The sequence below is a fragment of the Eschrichtius robustus genome, chromosome 8 (assembly GCF_028021215.1).
Source record: "Eschrichtius robustus isolate mEscRob2 chromosome 8, mEscRob2.pri, whole genome shotgun sequence".
Classification (NCBI taxonomy): domain Eukaryota; kingdom Metazoa; phylum Chordata; class Mammalia; order Artiodactyla; family Eschrichtiidae; genus Eschrichtius; species Eschrichtius robustus.
Genome location: NC_090831.1, coordinates 83,544,627 through 83,572,416, shown reverse-complemented (window position 1 = coordinate 83,572,416; position 27,790 = coordinate 83,544,627). Strand labels below are relative to the sequence as shown.

Here is a 27,790-nt window from a genome sequence, read left to right as displayed (position 1 = left end):
AGAATCATTTCAACAAATGATCTAAATAAGCTGGAGAGTCATATGGATAAACATAAACCTCAATACTTACCGTCACACCATATACAACAAGTATCTCGAATTGTATCACAGATCTAAATGTAAGAGCTATGGAGAAAGATCTCTGTATTAGGCAAGGATTTCTTAGGACACAAAAAGCATAAACAGGAAAAAAATAAGGAAATTGAACTTCATCAAAATTGAAAACTTTTGCTCTTTCAAAGACACTGTTAAGAAAATGAAAAGGCAAGCCACAGACTGAAAGTATTTGCAAATCATATATCTGATTACAGATTTGTGTGCAGAACATATAAAGAACTCTTGCAACTCAATAATGAACTGATGCACAACCCAATTTAAAAATAAGCAGCCCTGTGAGACTTTAGGAATAACTGGGTAAGAAGTATGGCAAATTTCATCCCCACAAAATACTGATAAAATTTGACAAAACTATCATTTCAAAACTGGAAACTGACCAAAGGCATGCAACAAACAGGCGACATTTACTTAAGAAAACCTACTGAATCTTGGCAAAATCAGTGGGAGCCCAGCACTTCAGCCTGGAGCAGCTCCACCTCTCCCCAGAAATCTCCCAAGTCGGTGGCACTGTAATTCTACCAGAGTGGGCAGGCTGTATCTGCAGCCTTCCTGCTGCAGAGGCTGGACTGATTTGGAGCAAAATGTAAGAAAACTCATGCTCAGGGGTATTGTTGGAAAAAGTATCATCCTGGGGGCAACCAGATTAGGCCAAACATTACAGCTAGCCTGAGGATGAGACACTACTTGTGCTAAGCAACAGGTGAACAGAACAGCAGAAACTTAACATAGTGATATGGGGATGAGATAACAGTGAGCCTCCAACATATCCTCAGGCTGGGATGGGATGACAGCTGCATGCATATAACCCAACAATTCTACTTCTAGGTACTTACCTAAGACAAATGAAAAATATATATCCACACAAAGACTTGAAGGCGAATGTTTCTAACAGCATTATTCATAACAAAAAAGAGTGGGAACAATCCAAATTTTATCAATCAGTAAATGAACAAATGTGGTATATATCAATACATACAACAGAATACTATTCAGCAAAACTAGGTAAAGAATTATTAATACATGCTAAACATGGGTGAACCTCAGAAACATGTTAGGTGAAAGAAGCTAGATGCAAAAGACCATATTTTGTATTATTCCCTTTATATGAAATATCCAGAAAAGGGAAATTATGGAGACAGAATATAGACTAGTGGTTGCCTAAGTGCTGAGAAGGGGGAAATGAGGAGTGATTGTTAATGGGTATGAAGTTTCTTTATGGTGATGAAAATATTATAGAATTAGACATGCTGAGGATTGCACAACTTTGTAAATATACGAAAAGCCATGGAATTGTGCACTTTAAATGGTTGGATTTTATGGTTATGTAAATTATACCTCAACCAAAACTGTTAAAAGTAATAGGACAAATATTTGAACAGACCTTTCACTAAAAAAATATGAGTGGCAAATGAACACATAAAAAGATGCTTAACATTATTAGTGGTTAGGTCAATTCAAACTAAACCAGAAGATACCACAACATACCCGCTAGAATGGTCAAAATTAAAAAGACACTGATGTGGCAAAATCCTCATGCATTGCTGGTGGAAATGTAAAATGGTACAGCCAACTCTGGAAACAGTCTGGTGGTATCTTATAAAGTTAAACAAATATTTACCATACAATTCAGTCATTCCACTCCTAGGTATTTATTAAAGAGAAATTAGATCACATGTTCACATAAAGATTTATATATAAATGTTCATAGCCACTTTATTCGTAATAGCCCCAAACTAGAAATAGCTCAGGTGTCCACCAACAGGAGAATGGATAACACACTATATGATATTCACATTCATATACTACTACTCAGCAATAAAAAAGAACTGATTCAAGCAACAACACTGATGCCCTCACAAATATGCTGAGCCAAACAAGCCTGACACAAACAAAGTACACACTGAATGTTTTCGTATAATCTATAGTGGCACAAAGCAGATCAACGGCTGTCCAGGCCTGAGGATGGATGGGTGGAAACTGACTGTAAAGGGGCTTGAGGTAACTTTTGAGGGGGGATGGAAATGTACTCACCTTGGTTGTAGTGATAGTTTCACAAGTATATGTGTGTGTCCAAACTCATCAGATTGTATACTTACAATGGATGTTACTGCCCTATGTAAGTTATAAAGTATTAGTTGCTTTTAATACGCTGAGAAGAAAAAAATTTGATTAGAAATATAACACTGTTCTCATTGAGGAAACAGGCCTCTAAAAATGGAAATGAGTTAACAAATCTGTCTGGTTGTCTTTACTGTAATTATTAGGGATGTAATATTCAACATGATAAATATAATTAATACTGATGTATTATATATGAAAGTTAAGTCAGTAAATCCTAAGAATTTTCAGCACAAAAAATTTTTTTATTTTTCTTTTATTCCGTATCTACATGAGATGATAGATGTTTAATGAGCTTATTGTGGTAATCATTTCAGGATGTATGTAAGTCAAATCATTACGCTGTACACCTTAAACTTACACGTGTTTGATAAAACTGGAAAGAAAGAAAAAGAGCTAGATTTCATGCATCCATCCATGTTACTTATATATCTGCTGTGCCACAGCTGATTACCAACTTCTGCTAGGAATACTGAACCATAAGCTCCCTAAAGGCAGGATCTATCTTTTCTCCTGATCAGTGTTCACAAAGTGTCTCACACAGTATCTTCCATCTCTCAAATGTTCAATCAATATGTGCTAAATGAATGAACCACTTCAGTTAACCCTGCATTCTAGTTCAAGTAACTCCCACACATTTTTCTTCATGGTGAGAAGACTTCTGAAGATTACCAACATTAAGAATGAAAACTATATGAGACTATAGCTACTCACACGCCCACACAGTTACCACAGTGCTTTCTAGTGATTGATGTGAGTGTAATAAAACACTATCTTTGAATTATTAACTGCTACATTTTTCATTCCTTGCATTCCTGGTTGCTTATGGCAGCTTACTCAGTGACTCATTGGCAGCTGCTGCTTCAGCAGGGAGAGACAATGTGGATTAAAACAAAGACAATTTCAAGTGTCAAAGCTGAGTTTTTGAAAGCCAAAGGAAGAGCCGGGAGCCTGAGGGCCAAAGGGCTTTTGATTTATCAGAGCCGTGTTCTGGAGGCAGAAAGGGCCTTTAAGAATGTATAAGCGTTGCTGGGCAAATCAAGGATGTGAGCCTGGCTGAATAAAGTAGTTCATTCTACGAACCACAGAGCTGAGAAGAATGCATAATAATACAGGAGCAGTTTTCTCATTCAAAAAGATCCAAGAGTTCGATCAAGCAGGAATGAGAATTGGAGGGGATGAAGTTACAGCTTAGTTGCAGAGGTCTGAAAACATGTTTGGCACTCTCCTCAACGGCTGACACCCTATTTTGGGGGTGTGAGGAAACCCTAGATAAGGGCTGTACACTGGCTGCACAACAGGATCACACCAGAACAATCAACTCAAGAATCTCTGGGGTGGGATCTTTAATATCTTTAAAAAGCTGCCTCTGCCTTCCCTTCCTACCTTCTGAGTTCATCTAATGTTTAGCCAAGTGCTGAGAATCACTGGCTCATGAGGATCCCAAAGCAGAAGAGTATAGTATCTGTCTTCCCTCGGTGTAGTCCATTCTTGCAGACAAACTCCCTGGCAATCCCACCCCGACTCCTTTCAACAGCTCACTTGAGCACAGAATCGCACACAAACTAGAGAACATCTTACTGAAGAGAGCTTAGAATTTACTGGTGACTCTCAAGCTGGATTTTGAAGAGTCTCAGTTTTGTGAATGAGGGTCAGGTGAACAAGTTTAGAAGTTTAAGCATGGATGTGGTAAAAAAGTGAACTACTGGCTAGAAGGCCTGAAACTCATGAAACTGCCCCCACAGAGCTCAACACAGGGGACAACTTAGACTAGTGCTATCATCAGCACTGCTCACAATTCCTACTCATTTGGCTAAAACTTCATACACTAATTCCTAACTATCAAACTGACCAGTTATTCAGAGCCTGTGTGTGCTCACCAAAAAAACTGATGATGACAAAAGCCAGTGACATCTATGAGAACACACAAAGAGGATTCATTAGACCATCAACCTTTTCAAGATATTTCCAGCCCTTTTCATTGAAAAAATCTGGCAACTCTGCCTCAATTTAGTAACAACATAGGACTAGCTCTGCTCATGCGTAGTAGCTACATTAACTTTGAGAAACTCAGGTCTTCGCAAAGTTGGAATTACAAGGATTTCAAAAATATTCAGGTTAAGGACAGAGTAGAAAAACAACCTCCCAGTCATCTAGACCTGTGAGTCCAACACGGTAGCCACTGGTCTCATATGGCTCTTGAGCACTTAAAATCTGGCTAGTTCTGAATACAGATGTGCTATAAATATAAAATATGTACCAGATTTCAAAGACTGAAAAACAAAAAGAATGTAAAATATTTCATTGATAGTTTTTAAACTGATTATATACTAAAATGATAATAGTTTGGATACTGAAATACCTCAGGAAGGCCTTTATAGCCTTTGCAATGTTTGAGTTCCAGCAATGGTTGAACCATATACCGTTTGACTTCCTTGATGGCTATCCTCTGAATACCTGGACATGAATATCCTTAACATTTACAGATTTAATAACATTTCAAATATTAATGAGTTACTCTGAAAGGCTCATGACATACAGTAACTTGATATTTTCCCCAAATACAAATTTACATTGCTAATACTGTACAGTTTGCTTTCAGTTATCCAGCTACTAAATGATCAAGACAATTCAAAAGCATTTAAATCTCAAACTGATTTTGTTGGGAGGATATTTTTTGGTCAGGTACTTTTAGAAATCTCATAAAATAATGAACACTGAATTCATAAGTTTACAGGAAAGAACCACAGAAATAAGGCACTGTATGGTAATAACAACTCTGTCATTAAGGTACTTACTGCAGAAAAACTGTTTTCACTCTATGTGGGAAACCGAATTTTAAATCATGTGGTAATATTTATGAATATAAGCATTTTTGACATTTTAGAACAATTCCCTTTCAGGTGTGTTAAGTTTCTATTATTCTCACAGGCTTTCCTTGTAGAAACTCCTAGTCTAGGAAGTTCCAAGTTGTCTTCAGGAGCACCTTTGAAACAATTTGGAGATTTTGTGAAAGTTCCCATGGATATGCTGTTATTAGATTAGAGAATGGCGGGGGGTGGGGGCTTGACTCCTTGACCTAATCTAATACAAGGATATCCCAAGGTCTTTCAGGAACTAATAAACCTCTTCTGGCCTTCCTCTTGCATAGCCTAACCCTCTCATCCCAACAGCAATATCCATCAGGAAAACAGGATTCATCCTTCCTATTACTAAAAAGACTCTGCTTCCAAGAGTAGTAGAAGACTGGTACAACGGAAAGGGTATGGGACAAATGAATCAAAGAGAAAACCTCAAGAATGCTTCAGAAAAAAAAAAAAAAAGAATGCTTCAGAGTACATCTTGGCATTTCACTAAGCAAACCTACTTAGTGAAATGGCTCTACTCCAACAGGTATCTGAGGTTAAGGGGGAGATTAGTGGTGGAGGAGTCCAACTCACCCAACCCAGATGTCGTTTATCTAGTTCAGTGTAGCCCACTTACCATGAACTTCTAACAGTGTTGGCCACATTTTTGTCTAGACACCCCTTGAACTCTAATACACACACACACACACACACACACACACACACACACACACACACACACACACACACACACACACACACACACACACACACACACACACACACACACACACACACACACAGCAAGCAATTCCTGTCTGGCTTCTCTCTCAAGGCTCTGCCTCCCACTTAAGATCTTTCATGTTAGAATTGTTGTTATTTATCTCTAGTTCTCCCTCCAGCAGATACTTCTGGCATAATTGGCTTTTCCCAGGGAGAGACATTCTGTCCTTAAGATTCCACCCTTCAGGGACTTCCCCTGGTGGCGCAGTGGTTAAGAATCCGCCTGCCAATGCAAGGGACATGGGTTCGAGCCCTGGTCCGGGAAGATCCCACATGCCATGGAGCAACTAAGCCCATGCGCCACAACTACTGGGCCTGTGCTCTGGAGCCCACGTGCCTAGAGCCCGTGCTCCTCACAAGAGAAGCCACCACAATGAGAAGCCCACACACCGCAACTAAGAGTAGCCCCTACTCACTGCAACTAGAGAAAGCCCACACGCAGCAATGAAGACTCAACACAGCCCAAAAAATAAATAAAATAAATAAATAAATTTATTTTTTAAAAAAAAGATTCCACCCTTCAAGATGTGGAAAAAGTACAGCTGGGAGTTGTCTTGGTCTTATCTGTCATCCCTTACATCTAAATGACTACCAAGATGAGTTAAGTTCTTCCATCTTTGCTTTCCCTATTGTCATTGCTTTAGTTTTGCCCCTCATCATCTTGCCTGAATTACTATAAATTTTCTACAGGTCTCTCTACCTCTAGTCCCATTCGTCTCTAACCTGAAGGGTAAATCTGATTGTCTTTTTCCTGCTTAAAATCCTTCAATCATAGTTTGGCACATACATCTCTTCATGATTTGTCACCTGCTTACCTCTCTAGACATAGCAATCCTCCAAGAGTGCCATGCTTGTATGTGCTAAGCTTTCTGCCTGGGAATCCCATTCCCAGCCTCCTGCTCCACATGTCCTTTTATCCATATCCCTTAGAGCTATGATTCTTCTTAAAGACTTAGTTATTCTCTTGCCTAGTCTGAGTTTAATGACCCTTCTCATTACCTCCACAACAGCCTTTGTGTGTACCAATGGCTATCACGGCATTTATTACTCCGTATTTGCTTCACCCACTAAAGATTAAATTCCTAGAGGTCAGTTTTCCTTGATTTCTGTATTCTTGGCTCCCTAACAGCCCACAGAACCAAGCAGTGCTTAATATATAACTGCTGAAATAATAAATCTCTAGATTTCAGCAAGAGCAAGATCAGAATCCGCACTGTCCTCTGGAATACTTAGGTTTCTTCAACATAAGAAACATAAGGTTTATGACTTACTCCTACACATCATGAATGAAGAGAATAACAAAATTTATTCACAGATGGGCACAAATATTTTTATTGTTTATAAAAACTACTAACATTATTAAGTGCTTACTCTGTGCCTGGTGCATACACGTTACTTTCCCATTTAATCCTCACAACAACCCTGAAGTAGGCAGAAGTATTACCTCTTTTTATAGGCGAAAGCGAGGCACAGAGAAGTATCTCGTCCAATGTCAAGGAGATGGCAAAACTCGGCAGTCTGGCTCCAGAACTCATGTGGTTAACCATTATGCTACAAAATTCAATACCTCTTCCATCATGAAAATTGTGCTTCAAAAGATTAATAACTCTCCTTTTAAAAACATAATGGAATGTTACTAAAATACAATCTAAATTTTAAAAGTTATGATTGTGCACTGGCAGACCATCCCTCCCCAAAACTTAATAGCTCTCCAGTAATATTTCAATTACAAATTTACAAAATAGGTTTTACATTAGAAATTTCACAGTACATCTTTCCTAACGGTTACGGTAAAAAGGCCTCTTTGTCCATTACCACTACAAACAGTCGTTTATTAAGCTATTGCAGAATTTCAACTAATATTTTTAGATCCAATTTTTGTGGTAATGGGCTGAATTGTAAAAATTCAATTTTTTTCTGTATACAAAAATAAAGAAACTGTGACATCAGTTAATTCATGGCAACCTTTCAGCATTCAGGTAATTGTTTTATTGTAATGCACTGTCAACTTCTAGACATAAGGGTGGATATGATAAACTTCCTTGAAAACATTCTTCTCTTATTTTCTACTTCTAAATAATGGGATAATTTGGCAAGATCATTTGGAAGTCTTATTTATTAAAATATCAATAACGAATTGTTCCATTTTAGTTTAGAACACACTAATACAAGTTGTTCCTAACACGTTTTCTATATTTCTTGTGATTGATGCTTTAGATACCTTATTTAACAGGAAAATATTTTCTAGTAGAGGAAATTATAAAGTATTACAGAAGAGTTGAGGAAACCATGAACAGAGCAGTAGAGGGAAATATCTATCATTATCATGATTTTCAAATAAGGAAACTCATATAGTCATTGCAAAGCAATAAAATGTAATGGACTGCTATAATACAGATCAATATCATCATCAAGTTCCAAAATCTCTTTTGTATCTCTCTATAGGGTCTGCTAACTGTATTACATGCACACAGATGCTCAAAATGCTTTTGACTAATAATGAAAGCTTTTCAAGATGCTGGCACCAGATTCACTGGTAACAGGATACTGAAAGAACTCTAAGTTTATAAATATACATCATCAGTATTTATCAATCTCAGCATACCAAATCAAAAAGGAAGTCATGAGAATTTAGTAATAGAAGAAATTAATAATCACTTCTGATTCTAAGACTCGGGGTCCTGAAAGGTGCCTCACAGTCCAGGGCAGAGTTAAGAAGCACAAGGTTGGTTAACAGATACTATAATATCACTTTTTAAAATTTCATTTATTTCTGGGATGTGAGTTTATGCCATGCCACTCTTTACCTCTCTATAAACAAGCAACCAACAATCTATCTTATTATTAGCTATTGGTCTAAAATTAATGATGGCTTAAATATCTGAAAATATGTCAACTCCCCTAAGTATAGTAATGTTGCATTTTCAATAAAACTCGACATTAACGTATCTGGTTTTCTTTGATGCCTTTTACTTTCCATAGAGAATCAGATAACTTAAAAGATGAGGTATTTCCCATTCATATAATACAGGGATTCTGTGATTTGAAAAGAACATCCAGTTTCTTAGCTTAAGCACAGCATTCACAGAATATGGTATTTGAAGTATTGTCTGGGTAAGTTATTACCAAAAAAATTTTACCAGCTGTTCCTGAATAAGGATCACTACTAGGAGTATACCAAGTAGCAATTTCCTGTAAAGAAAACCAAGTAACAATTTAGTTTCAGAATGAAAAGATCTGGGTAGAGAAGGAAAGTGGACAACACAGATAACGTAACTACCATAATGTTCCTCACAGTATGTTGTAGCAAAGAAAAAGATCAGAAGTTACATACTTCAGAAACAAAGGGGAATGGGCCAAAGACAAAATATTGGCATGCTAGAATTTTTTTTACCTTAGAATATATCTAAGAAAGAACAAGGGACACTTCACATTTAACCACTCACTGTCAATATGTTCTGAGTTTACCTCAGGATAAATCAAAATGGGAGAAAACGGCCCAAATGAATTAGAAAACTTCCTGTAACTAACAAACTGTACTCATATTTAAAGCAATATTTACCTCTATGTAGTTTTATAAAATTCCTAATAATCTGATTTATATGGAAACTTTCTCTTTGAAAACATAAGATGATTGGATATTAATATCAACATATAATGTGGATGTCAATCAGATGGTAAGTTCAATTATTCTTTAATTTTAAAAAAGAGTTTCATGCTTTGTTCAAATGTAGCTTATTGTTAGAAAATTTCCCTTAACTCTCTTTTAGTAAATAAAATTAGGTAATATTTACATTAAATTTACAGTCTCTTTTCATTTAAAGGAATACCCCTGTGACTTGCTATAATATGTTAAACAATTGCTCTTAAACTTCACTAAACCCAAACTTGGCAAGCGAACTAAGCTTTGAAAAAAATCTGGTATTTTCGTTAACTCATTTAAACTGGAATCTTTTTGAAATACATACTGCAAGTATGCTCCTCAGGCATTTTGGGGCTGCATTCTAGTAGACTGTTTAGTAGGTGAAAACTGAAATAACTGTATAACATTTAAAAGAAATAGAAGACTTGCACTAAGAAACTAAAACCTACCCAGTACCCAACAGTTTAACATGACTTTTTTAGTTGTTTTGGCTACCACAAAATAATGAGTTATAGAAACCATTATTTATATTTCAATCAGACACTGCTCTTAAAACACAATCTATATCTGATTTATAACCAGATCTGAAGAACACAGATGAAGACTATTCTTAGTTTATTTCTCTGGGAAAGAGCCAAAAGAAGACAATAATTGTACTCATATACATTCTTACACTCTCTTACACATTTAGGGGGAAAAAAAGCCAGATCACCCACCGTAAGATGAGTCAAAATTGGCAATAAACCCATTATGAAGAAAAGAGCGGCACTGAAGTGAAATTTCAGAACACATTGCTTTTCTATATACCCAACTGTGATCTTATTTGAAAACAAGTATTTACAAAGATTCTAGAAAACTATAACCAACCTGATAACTAGGGTTTCATTCTTTATTTTGTCTCCATAATATTCAGTTGTCAGTAGTTTCAGCTACACATTTAAACATGTAACGTGATTTTATGTCCTACTTACACTATTCAGTGTCTGTATATAAATTTACAAATATTATAAGTGACATTATGTACAATATTACTTATAATATTTTCCAGATTAGCAATTTTGAATTTAAATAAAAACTGGAGCATCTGGGCTTTAAAAAAATGTCAATTTCTAATTCTTTTTAGGAAGTCACTGATGGAGACTGAATTTAAAGTAAAAAAAACAAAATGCTACCTTTTGTAAATTTTAACAAAAAAGGGATCACTATAAACGGATTTAAGTAGATACTGTTCTAGACAAATAATGAAGTAGCACTTGACACTGACAAACACTGAACTTTCTCTTAAACCACAGGAGTTTCTACTGTAGGAGCTGCAGCACGGAACCGTATGACAAACAAAGGCTAAGTGAATACAACTGTGAGTGTATGGTACAGGATAAAGAAGGAAAAGGGAATTTAGGCCAATAAACTTTAAAAGTCAATGAGTAAATTATATCAGAAAATCAACTTCCAAGAGAATATCAATAGTTAACTACCACAGCTATAGTAAATCTTTTCCTTCAAGAATGGAAGACAAGAAAATAATTCTTACCATAACAATATACCAGTAGAAAAAAAATTATTCACATTCTAAGAGGTTTTTCTTGGTGTGTGTGTGTGAGAGAGAGAGAAAGAGGGAGAGCAAGAGGGAGAGAAAGCTTACAAAATTGAAAATGTGAACTAAAGTGTATTCATATTAAGATTTTGTGATAACAGAAAAAATTTAAGGAAAGAATATTTTCTTTGAGGGAAGAATATTTTCCATAACTGGTTAAAAAAAAGCACCTATGAAACTGTGCTGTCAGCTGTCACAATGGAGGTTTTGGACTCTTCTATCAACTGCAGCATAACAAAAGACATTTCACAGTAATAACTTTAGGGAAAACATTACCTGGTTTAGGATCACACTGAAAGAAATGAAAAACTCTTTTAATTGTTTATAATATACATATTTTTCTGGGTAGCAGCAGTTGCTCCTGTACGTGCCCTTTTAAAAAATATGAAACAGAAGCAATAGAGTAGAAAAAAAATTGAGAAGGATAAGAATAGCAGCAATAAACAGAAAAGCCAACACTTAAATACATTAAAGAAAAGCTTAAAATAAGGAAACAGTACTGTGTAACTCTCAATTATACTGAGTAAAGTGCACTGCTTAAATTGTTCACTGATAATATTTTCCCTATGTTGAAAACATGAAATCTATTTATTGGTATTTTTGATATTAAAAAAAAAAAAAAAGACATTCACTGTTGCAGCCCTGATAGCTCTCTTCCAGTATTTTTTAACCATTCAGATGTATTTTGTGGGAATATTTATTCACATAATTTTGCTTAATACATTTCTTTCTAAACAAGACTGAATTTAAAAGTCTCTAACATTTTCAATTACAGTAATAACACATTAATAAATTATAAATTAACAAAATCTTCATGTTTGCTTTAAAAAATCATTTATCAAATGCTAAACCCCAGATTATCTGGAAAATTAAAGATGCAAATTGCTATAAATCTGGCATCCCAATTAAATTCTGATTTTTAAAAGTATATAAAAATGTCCCTCAAATTATTCCAAGTTCCACTCAAGAAAATTTTATTTTACCCTTTTCATAAGTTATTAAGTTTACAACCTGCTAAACATTTTACCCAAATGTAGGAAAACTGCCTGGAGATGCAAAGCACAATAAAATAATTACATGAAAAGAACAAACAAAAATACCGGTTAAAACAAAGATACTGTAGCTGGAAGCACTTAAAATTGGTAATTAGTATTTTTTTAAAGTTGCATAGCTGCAAGATGATTCATTGCTGATTAACTGTTGAGCAGTTTTATTTAAAAAGGAAACAACATATTTAATAAACTGCAATTCTGTAGATAATCCAAATTTAATTAATTAAAATGTAATTATGTAACTTGATTTTTTTTTTACTGTTTGGACTGCATTCTGATAATGTTAAACCTTTAATTTAAAGTATTAACATACTTCAGCTTTCCTATGTAGAAGTCTGTTTTCCACTCTTGGGGAAAAAAAAAGAAAATCAAAGAACTTGAGATCATGGTCTACATTCAGAGAATGTTTTACTGCTTGATTACATTTCTTGGTTTCACATTCAAGACTTTAATTTTTAAGAAGTAAATTACGTGGTCTTCAATTTAAGAATAGATGAATGCAGGAACATCATGTTGGGGAAAATAAAGGGAACCCAAACTAAAACCCAAAACAAATTAAAAACAACTAGTTGCGCAGCTCTAGAGAACTTAATAAAAAGTAAATCAACTTTTAAATCAGTTAACTTTGGTGTCTGAATATAAAATGTTCATCAGTATTACCTATGTAGATGACTACTAAGGGATGTGCAGCATTTTCAAAATCCCTGTGTGTCCTTTATATGCATGTTTGGTACACTGAGTTCTGTGACAATTGTCCTCTCCTCAGCAGGATTTTTTTCCCTGTATGATTGTCCATCTCTGCATTACTGAGTCTCACAGAACTTAGATTTCTGGCTGAGTGTGCCTGCATTTTTGTTTTTGCTTTTCCAGAGATAAATCTTCATATCCTCTCAGTTTTTCAAGCATCTTGAAAAGACAAGGAAACCTGTGTAAAAGTGGATACATTTAGTTTAAGCAATGGTCCAAGATAGTAATACAAATCAAAATACAACATCCATTTCCCCATGAACATTGCTTTAGACTGTAAATTTTCATACACTTACTTAGTATTTTAAAAACTGATAAAATTTGTTTTCTGCAAAAGAACAAATCAAGGACACAGAAGGACCAATTAAAGCTTAAAATAGTTACAAAAAGTAGCCACTAAGTAACAGTCATTCCCCCTCCACAACAAAGACTACACCAAACTACAGAAAACACACACACACAAACACACACAATTTACTAAGCCCTCTCCAAGTAACTAAAAACCTCGAATTACAAATAGTGAACAATTTCCTAACTAATCAAGACCTTAGATATTCATGTATCTCCGTTTTGGGCTGACTACTAAATTTGTATGCTGAAGAGTGTTGTATCAGAAGTGCTACTTACATGTTGCCTTAAAAAAAAAAAAAAGTTTTAACAACACTGAATCCTCTTCAAACCCACACATTTTTTTTTAACATTTTTATTGGCGTATAATTGCTTTACAATGTTGTGTTAGCTTCTGCTGTACAACAAAGTGAATCAGCTATACGTATACATATATCCCCATATCCCCTCCCTCTTGAGCCTCCCTCCCACCCAAACCCATACACTTTTAATCTAGGACAGCAAAAGGGATAGAAGAATTTATCATTTGACAAATAAGGGCAGTCAGAACAAAAGCAAAAACGTGAAAGAGTTGAGATATTCCATGTCTACACATTCTCAGAAATGACTCTTCAAGACCCATAGAGAAAGATTCCATTGGTTCACATTTCTGAGGGCAGCTGCCACCGAACTCAGGTTCCACAATGAAAAAAAAAATGAATAAGAAGATAACATTGATATATAGGGTAAGGAAACTGAAATGCTGTTTAAAACCAACAGACATGCATATTGACCATGAGATGAGATGCATGGTCCACATATCCCATAACCTCATTGTGACACTAAAAGAAAAATTTCGCTGATTAGACCATGTAATAAAATATTTTATATCATAAAATTCCATTTTCACACAAAAAAGTTTATTGACTAAAAAGATAAATTTAATCTATGGGTGAAAGATTTAGACATATTATTTTGATATGTGGAATACTAAGGTAAAAATTTCATTTTATTAGCATTGGTTTTTAGTACTTAAAAAGCTTCTAAAATTTTAGCTATAGCTTTACTTTATTGGCCCAGATGTAAGGTGACCCTGAAGACATTCCAAAGCATCCTCCTCTTCAAAAAACCCTTTACACAGTAAAATAAAAACATACATACATGCATGTATCCTCAAAATACCACTCCATCACCACACTTCTCTTATACAGCAACCTAATCCCAATTCATACCTCAAATGTGTCAAGGTATGATGATCTGAATCATCTCACAGTAAAAGGTTCAAAAGCTGATACAGTCTACCCAGGCCTTCACATTTCACAGGCATAACCCTAATGTTATTAAGACAGAGGTCTCTCTCAATGTTGCAGCTCTTATTTCAGCTGCTATAGCTGCTATTATCTCAAATATATTTTGCCAATATTCTTATCTGCCGCTATTAAATGACCCTCATTAAGAGGGAACAGAGTTCCTTGAATGTGTTTATTATCTCAACACCTCAAATTTAAGACCAGGAGTTACTGAAATAAAAGGAAATGGGGGAACAGCACAGGACTAGATCTCAGGTATTATCTGCTCTAGTTTCCTGCCTCCAGTCTTAGACACTGAGGAAAGATTGTTGTCTGTGACTATCTTGAGTCTCTCAACACAGAGGTTCTAACTCCTTCCAAAACAATTCCAAGATTGGCTAAAATATTCTGCCTTCATATAAAACACAATGTTTTATATCATTTTTGAAATGATAAAAATAAAAAGCTTTTCATATACATGAAGATAGCAATTAGGTTAACTATTTTTTCAAAGCTAAATGATGGAATATGAAAAAAGCAATACTCAAGTGAGGTTTTCATTTCAATTCGCTAAACATTTTCAGAAAATGCAGGGTCATGAATAAGCTACATCAATAGTGGAAAACAAATTCTGTATTTGGTTTAAAATTCAATTTTTTTTTTTTGTCTACTGTATAGGTAGGATACAAAAGTGAAAGATTAAATTGAACGAATGAATACAAATGCAACTTTCTGAAGAAACTGTTCCTACCTAATAACAGCAAAATAGCAAAGAACACAATCTTTTGATTCAATTCCCAGCTCTACTAAGGAACTAGCTATGTGACCTTGACAAGTCAAGTTTCCCTCTCTAAAACTTAATCTCATCATCTGCATAACGGGAGTAGTTAAGAGTACTGAGCTCAAAGGGTTGTTATACCAATTAGATGAGTTATAAATAGATGTAAAATGCTTAGACCAATCCCTGGCACATAATAATGCAATATAAATGCTAACTAATTATTATGATTAGAATTATATTATATTGCATTACCTAAAAACATACCTGGGAAGTTATGGATAAGAGTATGGAATTTGATTCTGTTGCTAACTACATGTCCTTGGACTGTTGGTGCAACGTGCTTCTTAATGTCATAGAACTTAATTACTCTGACCCTCAGGTTTCTCATTGGTAAAATGGGGTCATGATATTTACTTCATGGGGTTTTTTAAAGTATTAAACTAAAATTAAATAAGCTAAAGTGTTCTAAAGTACCAAAAATATAGAGTTTACTTAATATATGACTCTCTTCGGGAAATCAAGAAAGTTGTTTTTATGTATCTTTTAATGTGAGTTTTCTATACAGTAGCCTAATACAATGTCTGGAACACATACACACACACACACACACACACACACACACACACACACACACACACACACACACACACACACACACACACACACACACACACACACACACACACACCCCACACACCCACCCCTTAATTAATAAATGAGTGAATAAAAACGGTGGTTGAGAATGTATAACTCAGGTAACAGTTTAAAAAGCAATTAAAACAGAAAAAGGGAGAATTACCTATAAAACAGGAAGCTGATGCTTAATCTGAAGGGTGCTCAGGGCAAGATCTATTTACTTCAAACCATTCATCTATGCAGCTAGAAAAGAAATAAACCAGAAAAACTGAAACACTTACGTTTAATTATTTATATCATAACAGTCATAATAAAAATGCTTACTTCTTGACATTAATATATCTCTGTGGAAAAAAAATTCAATATTTTTAACGACCGTATTTGGCATATAGAAATAAAAGATAAGAATATGTTTATTACATTCTGATTATTCTAAGCAGTTAGGGAAATGAATCTCTGCAAAATTATGCTATAAAGTACTTTAAAGTTTAAACAGAACAACCATTCCCAAAAGAGAACCTAAAGAACTACCACTTTGGGCTTCCCTGGTGGCGCAGTGGTTGGGAGTCTGCCTGCCAATGCAGGGGACGCGGGTTCGAGCCCTGGTCTGGGAGGATCCCGCATGCCGCGGAGCAACTAGGCCCGTGAGCCACAATTGCTGAGCCTGCGCGTCTGGAGCCTGTGCTCCGCAACAGAGGCCACAATAGTGAGAGGCCCGCGCACCGCGATGAAGAGTGGCCCCCACTTGCCGCGACAAGAGAAAGCCCTCGCACAGAAACGAAGGCCCAACGCAGCCATAAATAAATAAATAAATAAATAAAAACAAAGAAAACTACCACTTTACCAATATTCAAAATTAAAGGACAAATCTGGACAGATATTTCTCTCTTCAAACTAGTTGTTCATTTATGCAAATGTCAACCAGTTCATGCCATAGATCAAACTTTTAAGCTTTAATTCTTGACAATACTGCATTACATTTTAAAAGACCATATTTATGTGATGTGAGTATTGAAAACTTAATTCTATCCCTTCCTTCCTGCAATACATATACACATACAAATAAATATACCATCATCCATTTGTATTTATAAACTATTTCATGATTTTATAGGAAGTTAAATATTAGAAAGTTAAATATTAGTTAAATATTTTATAGGAAGTTAAAGTTAAATAATACTATTTCATGATTTTATAAGAAGTTAAATATAGGAAGTTAAATATGGCCTAAGTTATATTAGGGCAGCAGAGCCTTTTAATTTTAGTTTTATAGATCTGCACTGTCCAGTGCAGTAAGCCACAAGCCACACGTGGCTATTTAAATTTAAATTAATTAAAATTAAATAAAAGAAAAATGCACATCCTCAGTCACACTAGCCACATTTCAAGTGCTCAACAGCCACATGGCTAGTGGCTACTCTACTAGATAGCACAGATATATAACATTTCCATCACTGCAGAAAGTTCTAATGATAAACTCAAGGCCTTAAGAAGGTTAAGTAACTTGCTCAACAGCTAGGAAGTTACCCAAGCAGATTTTATACTGTTCAACATTCTCACTGTCGACACATTGCAAATTTGCATATGCCACAAAGCTAGAAGGCTTGGCTAATACGTTGAAGGGTAAAATTAATATTTATCCAACCTCATATCCTGACAGGTTGGTTTGATAGGTAAAAATGATGGATAAATTTAAAAGGAAAGAAGGTAAAAGATCTCAACCATATGACGTTCTTTCAATATCTAAAACAATTTCTGTTGTCATTAAGACTTTTGCTGTCTAAATAAACATGCCCAATTTGGCTTATGACACTGTTTTCATTCAGCCTGCTCTCTATTTGACTCACTTGGCTCTAGACGTCCTCTGGTCTACCAGAATACCTCTTACAACAAAGTACTGAGAAATGAACAAAATACTCCAGATGTGTTAACAATTCCCAATACATCTGAATAGTACACCCTCTGTGATCTAAAATGGGTACTTCTTATTTTACAATCATATGATTTCGGCTTATCTAGACAAAGAAACGATTTAAAATCCCAGGTCCTTCTTCCATAAATTGCTATCAGCCCACATTATTTAAAATATTATATTTCTCTCTCCAAAATCCAGCAGAAAATCACTCTCCTGATTTTGGTGCTTTACTTTCTTAGGCATTTTCTTACTCTAAAACTATATATATGAGTATTCCAAAACAACGTATAGTACTGTTTCCATGTTTTAAATTTTATTTGAATACTACTATAAGGTATGCTTTTTTCTAGTGGCTTTTTTTCAGTCAATTTGAGGTTTGCAATTGTTAATAAATAAGGCTCTAGTTTTTACATTTTCACTGTGTATAGTGTTCCATCGTATAAGCACACTGCAATTTATGTATCCATTCTTTTACCAATGGACACTTTCAGTGATGCTATGAACATTCTTATACATCTCTTAGCCAGCACTACTCAAAGGGTGGTACACACAGTGCTAATCCTTGAGCTATCTGTTACCAGTCCTCTAAACACATTGTTTTGATTGACTTTTTTTTTTTTTTTTTTTTTAAGCACTGCACAACTTTCTCAATGAAGACAGCACTGTATTGATTTATTTTCTGGTACAAGCTCCTTGATCTCACCCTGTACCTGCACACTAAGTAGTAGTAGCAGCACTGTCCTGGAGCACAAGATCAAAAATCCCTCCAGAGCATATACCTAGGAGTGGAATTACTGAGTTGTAGGATATGTACAGCAGACACATTTGTATGATTACTGGACACTTGTGGCTCCTTTTTATGAACTGGCTGTCAACAACTTTTGCCAATTTTTCTATTTTGATTTGTCTTTTCCTTATAGATTTGTAAGAAGTTATTATCCAGATATTTCAGCTGTAACATAATACACACATTTTTGATGAACCTTGCTTTCTACAAAACTATTCACTAAAAATAACAGGGTTTATGAGAGAAAAAAAAACAGGTTAAAGGCAGACCACTCAAATAATACAACCCTGTAACCGGAACAAAGCTGTGCTCCTTCCAAACAAATAAAATACCTCTGTAAATACAGGATGTTTTTAAAAAGGGTGAGGTTAGCTTGATATAAAGAGGATTAAGGAAGGATTGATACTGTTGAGTTACAGAGACAAAAGCCAAAGCACAAAATTTGAGAACTATGAAGTAAGCAGGCACTTCCAAAATAAATCCCAGGGCCTAACTGAATTGGGTGTGAGTCTACTTGGTGAATGGGCATCCTTAAAGTTAACTGTATTCTTCCATGGCTTGCTTCCATATTTGCTTTTATTTGATGGAGCAAAGCATTAATGTGCTGAAAAATATTATATATGAACCAGTATGATGTGATTATATTGTCGCCCTTCTATACCTTTACCAACTGCAATGAGCTAACTGCATTACAGAAAGTTGCTGAAGCAGAGTACTGTTTCAGATAGAAAAACTTTTGTTGTTATGAAAACACTCTGAGGTCTAGTTTTTAACTTTTTCACAGTATCATGATGCAAAAAAAGTTTTAAATTTTAACGTAGTCAAATTCATCAACTTTTCTTCTAAGTTTTTATGGGGAGGTTATCTTAGCCCCCCAAATAATTCCTTACCATGAGGTTAAGAACATCTCTCTATATTCTTTCCAACACTTTAGATTTTAGTTTCCACGGGCAATTAATCTGGAATTCTTATTTCAAATGTAAAATAGGATTCAATTATTTTTTCATATCCATAACAGTATCAATAACAGTATTTTTTCATATCAATAACATATCAATCGATCCCAGTGCCATTCACTGAATAGTTCATTCTTATCTTTACTATACTGTAATACCACCCTTGGGAAACCAATTTTTCCATTCATGTTAAACAAACACTTACATAGCACCTATTATATGCCAGAACTTTCTAAAAACAACTCATTTAAAACCTCAGAAAAGGGACTTCCCTGGTGGTCCAGTGGTAAAGAATCTGCCTTTCAATGCAGGGGACACAGGTTCGATCCCTGGTCAGGGAATTAAGATCCCACATGCTGCAGGGCAACTAAGCCCGCGCACCACAACTACTGAGCCCGCATGCCTCACTACAGAGCTTGCGTGTGGCAAACTACAGAGCCTACGTGCTCTGGAGCCCACATGCCACAACCAGAGAGAGAAAACCTGCACACCACAACTAGAGAAAAGACCGCACACCACAACGAAGAACCCGTGCCCCGCAACAAAAGATCCCACATGCCGCAACAAAGGCCCGACGCAGCCAAAATTAAATAAATAAATAATAATAATAAAATAACCTCAGAACTTTATGAAGTTGGTACTATTGCCTCATTTTACAGATTAAGGCAGAGAAAAATTAAGTAACTTGACCAAGATGACACAGTGAATTAACAGAGGGGCTGGAATTCAAACCTTAGGAATCCTGACTCCCAACAGTCCATGCTCTTAACCTCCAAGTTACGTTGTCTCTCCGTATATGCATGGGTGTTTATGGACTCTATTCTTTCCCACTTACCCACCTATATCCTTTCCAAACTGTCTTAATTAATAGTCCTATGGTGAATTTGTACAGGACAAGCTCCCTGCCCCCCAGCATCGCTTTCTTCTTTATGAGTGTCTCGACTATTCTTGGCCCTTTGTTCTTTTATCCATATATATTTAAGAATCAACTTGTCAAGTTACATGAAAAAACTAGTTGAGATTTGACTGGAATAGCATTAACTACATAGATTTGGGGTGAAGTGACATCTCTATGACATTGAGTTTTCCTAGCCACAAAAAGGTACCTGTATTTACTTCAAACCTTCCATAATATCTTTCAATAAAGTTTTAAAGTCTTGAATATCTTAAGATTTATTCTCAACATACTTTATTCCCGTTGTAGTTTCTGTTGCTGTTAATGTTTTTATTCTAAAAAAAAGTTATATATATTTTTTGTACTGGGATATGAATGCAGCTGGTTTTCATATGTTGAGCTCATATCTGGCAACCCAGCTAAATTCTTATTAATTTTAATATATTATCGAATATTTATTCTTTGCTTTTGATTTTAAATTATTAATAATATAGAATTTATTAATACGGTCCTTTTCCTCTGTTAATGTGGTAACTTATATACACAAATTTTCTAATCACATATATCTTTGCATTCGTAGCATAAATCCAATTTGGTTGAAAGGCATTATTTTCGATCTATATTGACAAATTTGGTTTGCTAGTATGTTTTTGGATTTTGCATTTATATTCATAAATGAGAGTTCCTTTTAATTTTCTTTCTTATCCTGTCCTTGTCTGATTTGGGTTACCAAGTTTATACTATTCTCATAAAATAAGTGGGAGAACCTTCTATCATCTTCTACTTTTGGGGGGAATTTACTACTGTTAACATGGTGTTCTTTGGATATCTGGTAAATTTACTGTCAAACTGTCATCGTGGGCCTGTTTTTAGGTTTTTGGTGTGGTTTTTTAAAAAATATTTGTGGTTTTTCAGGGTTAGTCTTAATAACTACTTACGATAGTTATTAGTCTATTCAGGTTTCCTACTTCTTTTTGAGTCATTTTGGACAATATTATATTTTTAAGGAAACTGCCTGTTTTGTTTAAATTTTTTACTTGAAAAGTATAAAATTTTTCACAGAATTTTCCAATCGTTTTTAATTTCTGCCATATCTAGAGTTACGTGTTCCTTTTCATTCCTATACTGTTTATTTTTTCCTTCTAGAGACAATCTTGCCAGAGGCTAATCTATTTTATTATTCTTTTCAAAGAACCAACTTTTGACTTTGCCAGTCTCTACTCTAGTGTGTAATTTTTTCATTCAATTTTTTTCTTCTCTGATCTTTATTGTTTTGTGTTTATTCTGTTACCAATTTTCTAATTTCAGTAAGAACTTGGATTATTGATTTTCAGTCTTTTAAAAAATATTTTAAATTAATTAATTAATTAATTAATTTTTGGCTGCGTAGGGTCTTTGTCGCTGCGCACGGGCTGTCTCCAGTTGCAGCAAGCATGGGCTACTCTTCATTGCAGTGCGCGGGCTTACCGTGGTGGCTTCTCTTGTTGCGGAGCATGGGCTCTAGGTGCGCAGGCTCAGTAGTTGTGGCACACAGGCTTAGCTGCTCCGTGGCATGTGGGACCCTCCCAGACCAGGGATCAAACCCGTGTCCCCTGCATTGGCAGGAGGATTCTTAACCACTGCACCACCAGGGGAGTCCTTTTCAGTCTTTCTTTTAACACAAGCCTTGGTTTTCACTATTATTCAGTTCAGAGTATTTTCTAAGTTCCCTTATGACTTCTTCTTTGACCACAGAATATTTATCTTTTGTCACTGACATCAAACTGAGCTCAGAGAACAGCATTCTGTATGGTACCAACGTTTTGTGGTTTGTTAAGACTTGTCTTATGGTCTAGTACATGATCAATTTCTACAATACTTCATACGTACTTGAAAAGAAAACGTACTCTCTAATTGCTGGGTGCAGATATACACATACACATCCATTAGATCAAATCTGTTAACTGTATTGCTCAATTTTTCTAGGTCTTAACTAATTTTGTGTATGTCTGCTTGCCTCAGTGAGAAGTGTATTGAAATTTCCCATTATCATGATGTATTTGTCAATTTTTTCTGACAGTTCTACGAATATTTTGAGACTGTGTTCTTTAGTACACAAAAAATTGAATTTTATATAATTTTATCATCATAAAACATTAATACTTTCTGCAATAAAGTTAATTTTGTCCAATATTAATTTAGCTTTGTCAGTTTTACTTTAGTTAATATTTGCCTGGATATGGTTTACTATCCCTTTACATCCATATTTTTCTATAACCCTTACATTTAAGTGTGTTGCTCATCAACAGCATATCCCAATCTTTTGTTTTCAACTGGTTACTTTGATCTATTTGGATTTATTATAATTACTGATATTGGATTTATTTTTGCCTCTTTGTTTTGGTACTATTTACTATTTTCTCTATGTTTTCCCCAACCCCCATGCCCTGCTTTTAAATAAAATTCCACATTATTTCTTTTATTGCTTTTAAAGTTATAGTTTTCTATTCTTTTTGTAGGTTACCTTAAATCATCTTAAATCAAATTTTTCCTGAAACCAAGAACACTTTATGAGAAACCAGATGGGCTCTGGAGTCAAACAGACATGGCTAGAATCTCAGTTCTTCCATTTATTACCAGCTATGCGACCTTGGAGAGATTGCCTATGGTCCCCAGATTATTTCCTCAGCTGTACAATGAGATTGTTACAAGGCTTATATAAGATAACCTATTCAAGAAGCTATGGACAACACCTGGGTCACAGTAAATGCTTAACAAATGGTAGCCTTTGGGATGCAAACAGATATGGGCTTAAGTTTTAGTACTAGCAGGAAAAAGAAGGCCTTTTTTTTTAACATCTTTACTGGAGTATAATTGCTTCACAATGGTGTGTCAGCTTCTGCTGTATGACAAAGCGAACCAGTCATACGTGTATATGTATATATATCCCCATATCTCCTCCCTCTTGCATCTTCCTCCCAACCCTCCCTATCCCACCCCTCTAGGTGGACACAAAGCACCAAGCTGATCTCCCCGTGCTATGCGGCTGCTTCCCACTAGCTATCTATTTTACATTTGGTAGTGTATATATGTCCATGCCACCCTCTCACTTCGTCCCAGCTTACCCTTCCCCCTCCCTGTGTCCTCAAGTCCATTCTCTATGCCTGCGTCTTTATTCCTGTCCTTCCCCTAGGTTCTTCAGAACCTTTTTTTTTTTTTAGATTCCATATATTTGTGTTAGCATACAGTATTTGTTTTTCTCTTTCTGACTTACTTCACTCTGTATGACAGACTCTAGGTCCATGCACCTCACTACAAATAACTCAATTTCCTTTCTTTTTATTGCTGAGTAATATTCCATTGTATATATGCGCCACATCTTCTTTATCCATTCATCTGTCGATGGACACTTAGGTTGCTTCCATGTCCTGGCTATTGTAAATAGAGCTGCAATGAACATTGTGGTACATGACTCTTTTTGAATTATGGTTTTCTCAGGGTATATTCCCAGTAGTGGGATTGCTGGGTTGTATGGTAGTTCTATTTTTAGTTTTTTAAGGAACCTCCATACTGTTCTCCATAGTGGCTGTATCAATTTACATTCCCACCAACAGTAAGGCTATTGTTTTTTAAGAAATGGGGAAAGGGAGTTTCAATGAAGAAGAAATCTTTTCAGCCCTAACTACAAAAGTGTGAAACTTGAGAAAGGTCTTTTAGTCTAATATCAATTTGGTTAACATAAAAATAAACTTACCCTTTATGATATATGCATAAACAAGGCAGTCGTGCTATAGTATCTCCCTGCTGCAATTCTTCAAGGCATATTGCACATTCCCCAGCATCTTTACTCAGCACATCCTCTGAGAAAAAGGAAAATGAGTTTAGGACAATAAAACTGAAAGAATTATGTGAATGCTAATTTATAAAGAGTGGTGACTGGCATATTTTGTCAGAAATACATAAAACTCAGCACCTATAATTGAAATGCTATTCACAAATCAGTGAATAATGTTTACCTTTACTTATGGACAGTGTCTCTCATTTCCATTTAGATTTCATTGAGGCATTGCAGTTAGTAATTAAGAACAGTATGGAATCCTCCAACTTGCAAAAGACTTTGCTATAAAACTTTATCAGTAAGTCAGTTATTTGGAATTTGGAATTTATTGTCCTTATCCTACTAATCAATATTAATTTGGTGCCCAAGCTAGTTAAAAAAAGTGTATAGAGTATAACATGGCAGAAAAGACATGAAAATACTATTGTAATTTTTAAAATTCTAAAATAACAAAATTGCATAAGTTAAAGAAATCATCTTGAATATAGGACTTTTAAAAAAATCTGCTTAATTCAAGAAAATACAAAGGTAAATCAAAGCTTTTGTGTAGATTCTGAAAGGGATTTTTGGAAACTTGAGGATTTCAGGCATAAGGCTCAACAATTCTTCTTAATCCTTTTTTTTTTAAACATTAAATTTCCCAATTTTAATAACTGTACTATATTTAGGTCTTAATCCTTTCCCATGACAATGCCAAGTCTACTCCAGGCAGCAATTAGACTAACTTGCACGGTAGTTTAATCACTTTGTTTAAAATATTCCTATGGTGAAAGCCTTTATAAAGCAAAAATTCCTTTCGGGAAAAAAAAAAAAAAGCTTCTCTCAATTTATGTTTTATACTGACATTTTAATTTAAATTACATTTTATTAACGTTAAATTTTAATTTTAAAAGGATCTTGCCTAAAATAGAGTATATTAGCCGGACATACTTTGTGACTCTTTTTAAATGAGGAATAACTAAAACATGCCATTAAAACTGTTGAAGAGTACACATTCTTAGTAAGTTTAGAGAACAAAAAGCAAAAGCAGGAAAATGCAATATAAATTTATATCACAAATAGATAAATTACTGGTTTTGGAAATAAAAACCAAACAAGCTAAAGGGGAAAGGCTGCATTAATCTCTACCTAAGTGCTTAAACACAGAGCAAGGTAGGAAAGTTTCCTAAAATTAAGTACTTATCTGCTAGTCCCATACCTCTTATAAACACCAACAAATTTAATTGTGCACATATCTGTAATAGTTCCTTCTAGAAAAATCCATTCTATAAGTAGTTCCCCCTTTAGTTATTCATTTTGAGATAGCACATTAAGATGAAATACAGACTCTATTTGGTCTACAGAAAGTAAGGTACCAGCAGATGATTTACCCATAAGGCTAGAGGGGGTAAGAGGGCAACTTCCACAGAAAAAGGAAAGGCCTTAGCAAGAAGGCTTATGCTTTCAGAATCTAGGGAATATGGTTGATGTAATTTTAGCTAACTATTGGGTAGCTCACAAGCTAATATATCACATCAAAGACTTAACCAGAAGAAGATTTTTGGGCAAGTGGAACTGGGTAAATGAAAAATGATGCCTATTAACACTCCCCTCAAGAGTCCTCTCCCCATTTTTCTTTTCTTGACCCTGGAGGTCCCAACCGCAACCCCGACCCCACCTGCAACCCCAAGTCTTTCCTCCTTCTCTTGATCTCCATGTTCCTCTTATTGTTCTGGATAGCTTTCCACAGATAGGGAACCAGTTTAATGTAAAGCACCTAACTAGTGTTAAAGCTAATTGGTATATTGGAACCCACAAAATGGAAGTCATCTCACAGTGGCTCTGACCACGTCCCAAACCTATACCTAAGTCAGCCTGCACTACAGAAAATACCTCACTCTCAAGGAAACCCAACACCAATCACAATCCTCCAACTCAGCTTTAGCTAGCCTACCTTGCCCTAGAAAATAGAACCTGTAAGCCTTATAAGGAAACCCCCAGCCTCCTAGCCAATCATGTCCTGTTTTCACAGTGCCTCTTCTAAGGCCCCATAAAACTCACTCTTGCCCAAAATCCCCTGGGGAGGTGCTTATTAGGCAGTGTAGTCCCCCAATCTATGGATTGTTTTTCCACTGAATAAAGGACATCAAACTTGTTACCAAATTTTTTAGTTTTATCACTTAACACTAGGATGATAGCAATGAAAAAAAGAGGAAAAGATCTGAAGGAAACATTAAAGGATCATAGTACAGGTATAATTCCGAATAATATGGAATTTTTTGTGGTATGTTCTCACCACTTAGAGTTTTTTCACCACAAAGATATACCACATCATAACATAAATCCAAGTCCCACAACTAACTTCAAAAAATTAACCATCACTTTTTATCAAGCCTAAGACATCAATAATTATAAGATGCACCATGAGTTTTATATTTCACCAAGAAAAAATGCTTCCATTAAACTATGACACAAATCAATTTTAAGACATGTCTCATTTTTCAGAGTTGTTAAAATTTATAAAAAGAAGTGTGTCTTAGAATTGATGGACTAGGGTATCAAATTTTCTACCTTTTGGAATACAGTAACAATGCATCTAGATTTAAGTATAAAGGAACCAAAAAATCTCTATTAACATAAATTAGATAGACCAGCTTTTAAAAAATAAAAAGTATTGCCACATTTTTGCCATATAAATCTATGTAACAGATTCTCAACACAAAATAAAAATAGGTAGAAATCCACGAAGTAAAAGCTTCTGAATTCATTGTTCACAGAAATGTAAGTGTCTTACAATGCTTTTATGTTGACCTATAACTACCAACTCTCATTTCTTTATTACAATAGGTTTTAAAAATCTTTGAGTTGGGAAAATTTTAGTATTTTAAAAGGCCTTGGTTATCCTGTTTATAAGAAAATTTATTTACAGTACAACAAAGACAAATCCAATCTGCATATAATTAACAGAATAATATGTATTTTAAGAATATAATGATATGCTTTGCAGGTACTAATTTTAAAAAATCTTTTTAGTTTAATCTAGAATGACATATTAATGTCAGTCATTTTAATCAGAAGGTCCTAAAGCCCAAGTAATAAAAAATATGCAGAACTGTACTTTCTATGTTAAGATATATATATATATATATACACACATACATGTATATGTGTGTATATGTGTGTGTGTGTATGTATATATATATACACATACACACATACACATATATAAGAACATTCCAAACACATTACTTTCAGTGCAGAAGCAGCCCAATAGCCAATGTAAACAGTTTCTAATGAAATGATCTCTGCTCAGAAAACTAAAAGTTAACATTAACATATTATAGCCACTGCTCAACTGCATTTTGATAAGCAACTCTGAGTTAAAAGACAGTTCGTTCTCAACAGTTACTGCCCCAAGTAGCAAATGCTTAATTTTCAAATTTGAAAGTCTTATTTCCAATAGAATCTGTCTTTGTACGTTTGAAGGTATTTATTTTTGAAAAGTTAC

The 27,790-nt window shown here is 34.9% G+C and overlaps 1 protein-coding gene across 1 annotated transcript in view; it reads right to left on the bottom strand.

Moving 5' to 3' along the window:
- Nucleotides 1-12,424: 12,424 nt before the first annotated feature.
- ZNRF2 (zinc and ring finger 2) overlaps nucleotides 12,425-27,790 on the bottom strand; it is a 92,690-nt gene continuing 77,324 nt past the window's right edge. The window contains exons 3-5 of the mRNA XM_068550017.1: nucleotides 24,220-24,325; nucleotides 16,097-16,176; nucleotides 12,425-13,078 (exon numbers count right to left, since the gene is read on the bottom strand). Coding sequence (XP_068406118.1) covers nucleotides 16,119-16,176; nucleotides 24,220-24,325 — 164 coding nt within the window. The 3' untranslated portion in view covers nucleotides 12,425-13,078; nucleotides 16,097-16,118. The remainder of the gene's footprint in view (nucleotides 13,079-16,096; nucleotides 16,177-24,219; nucleotides 24,326-27,790) is intronic.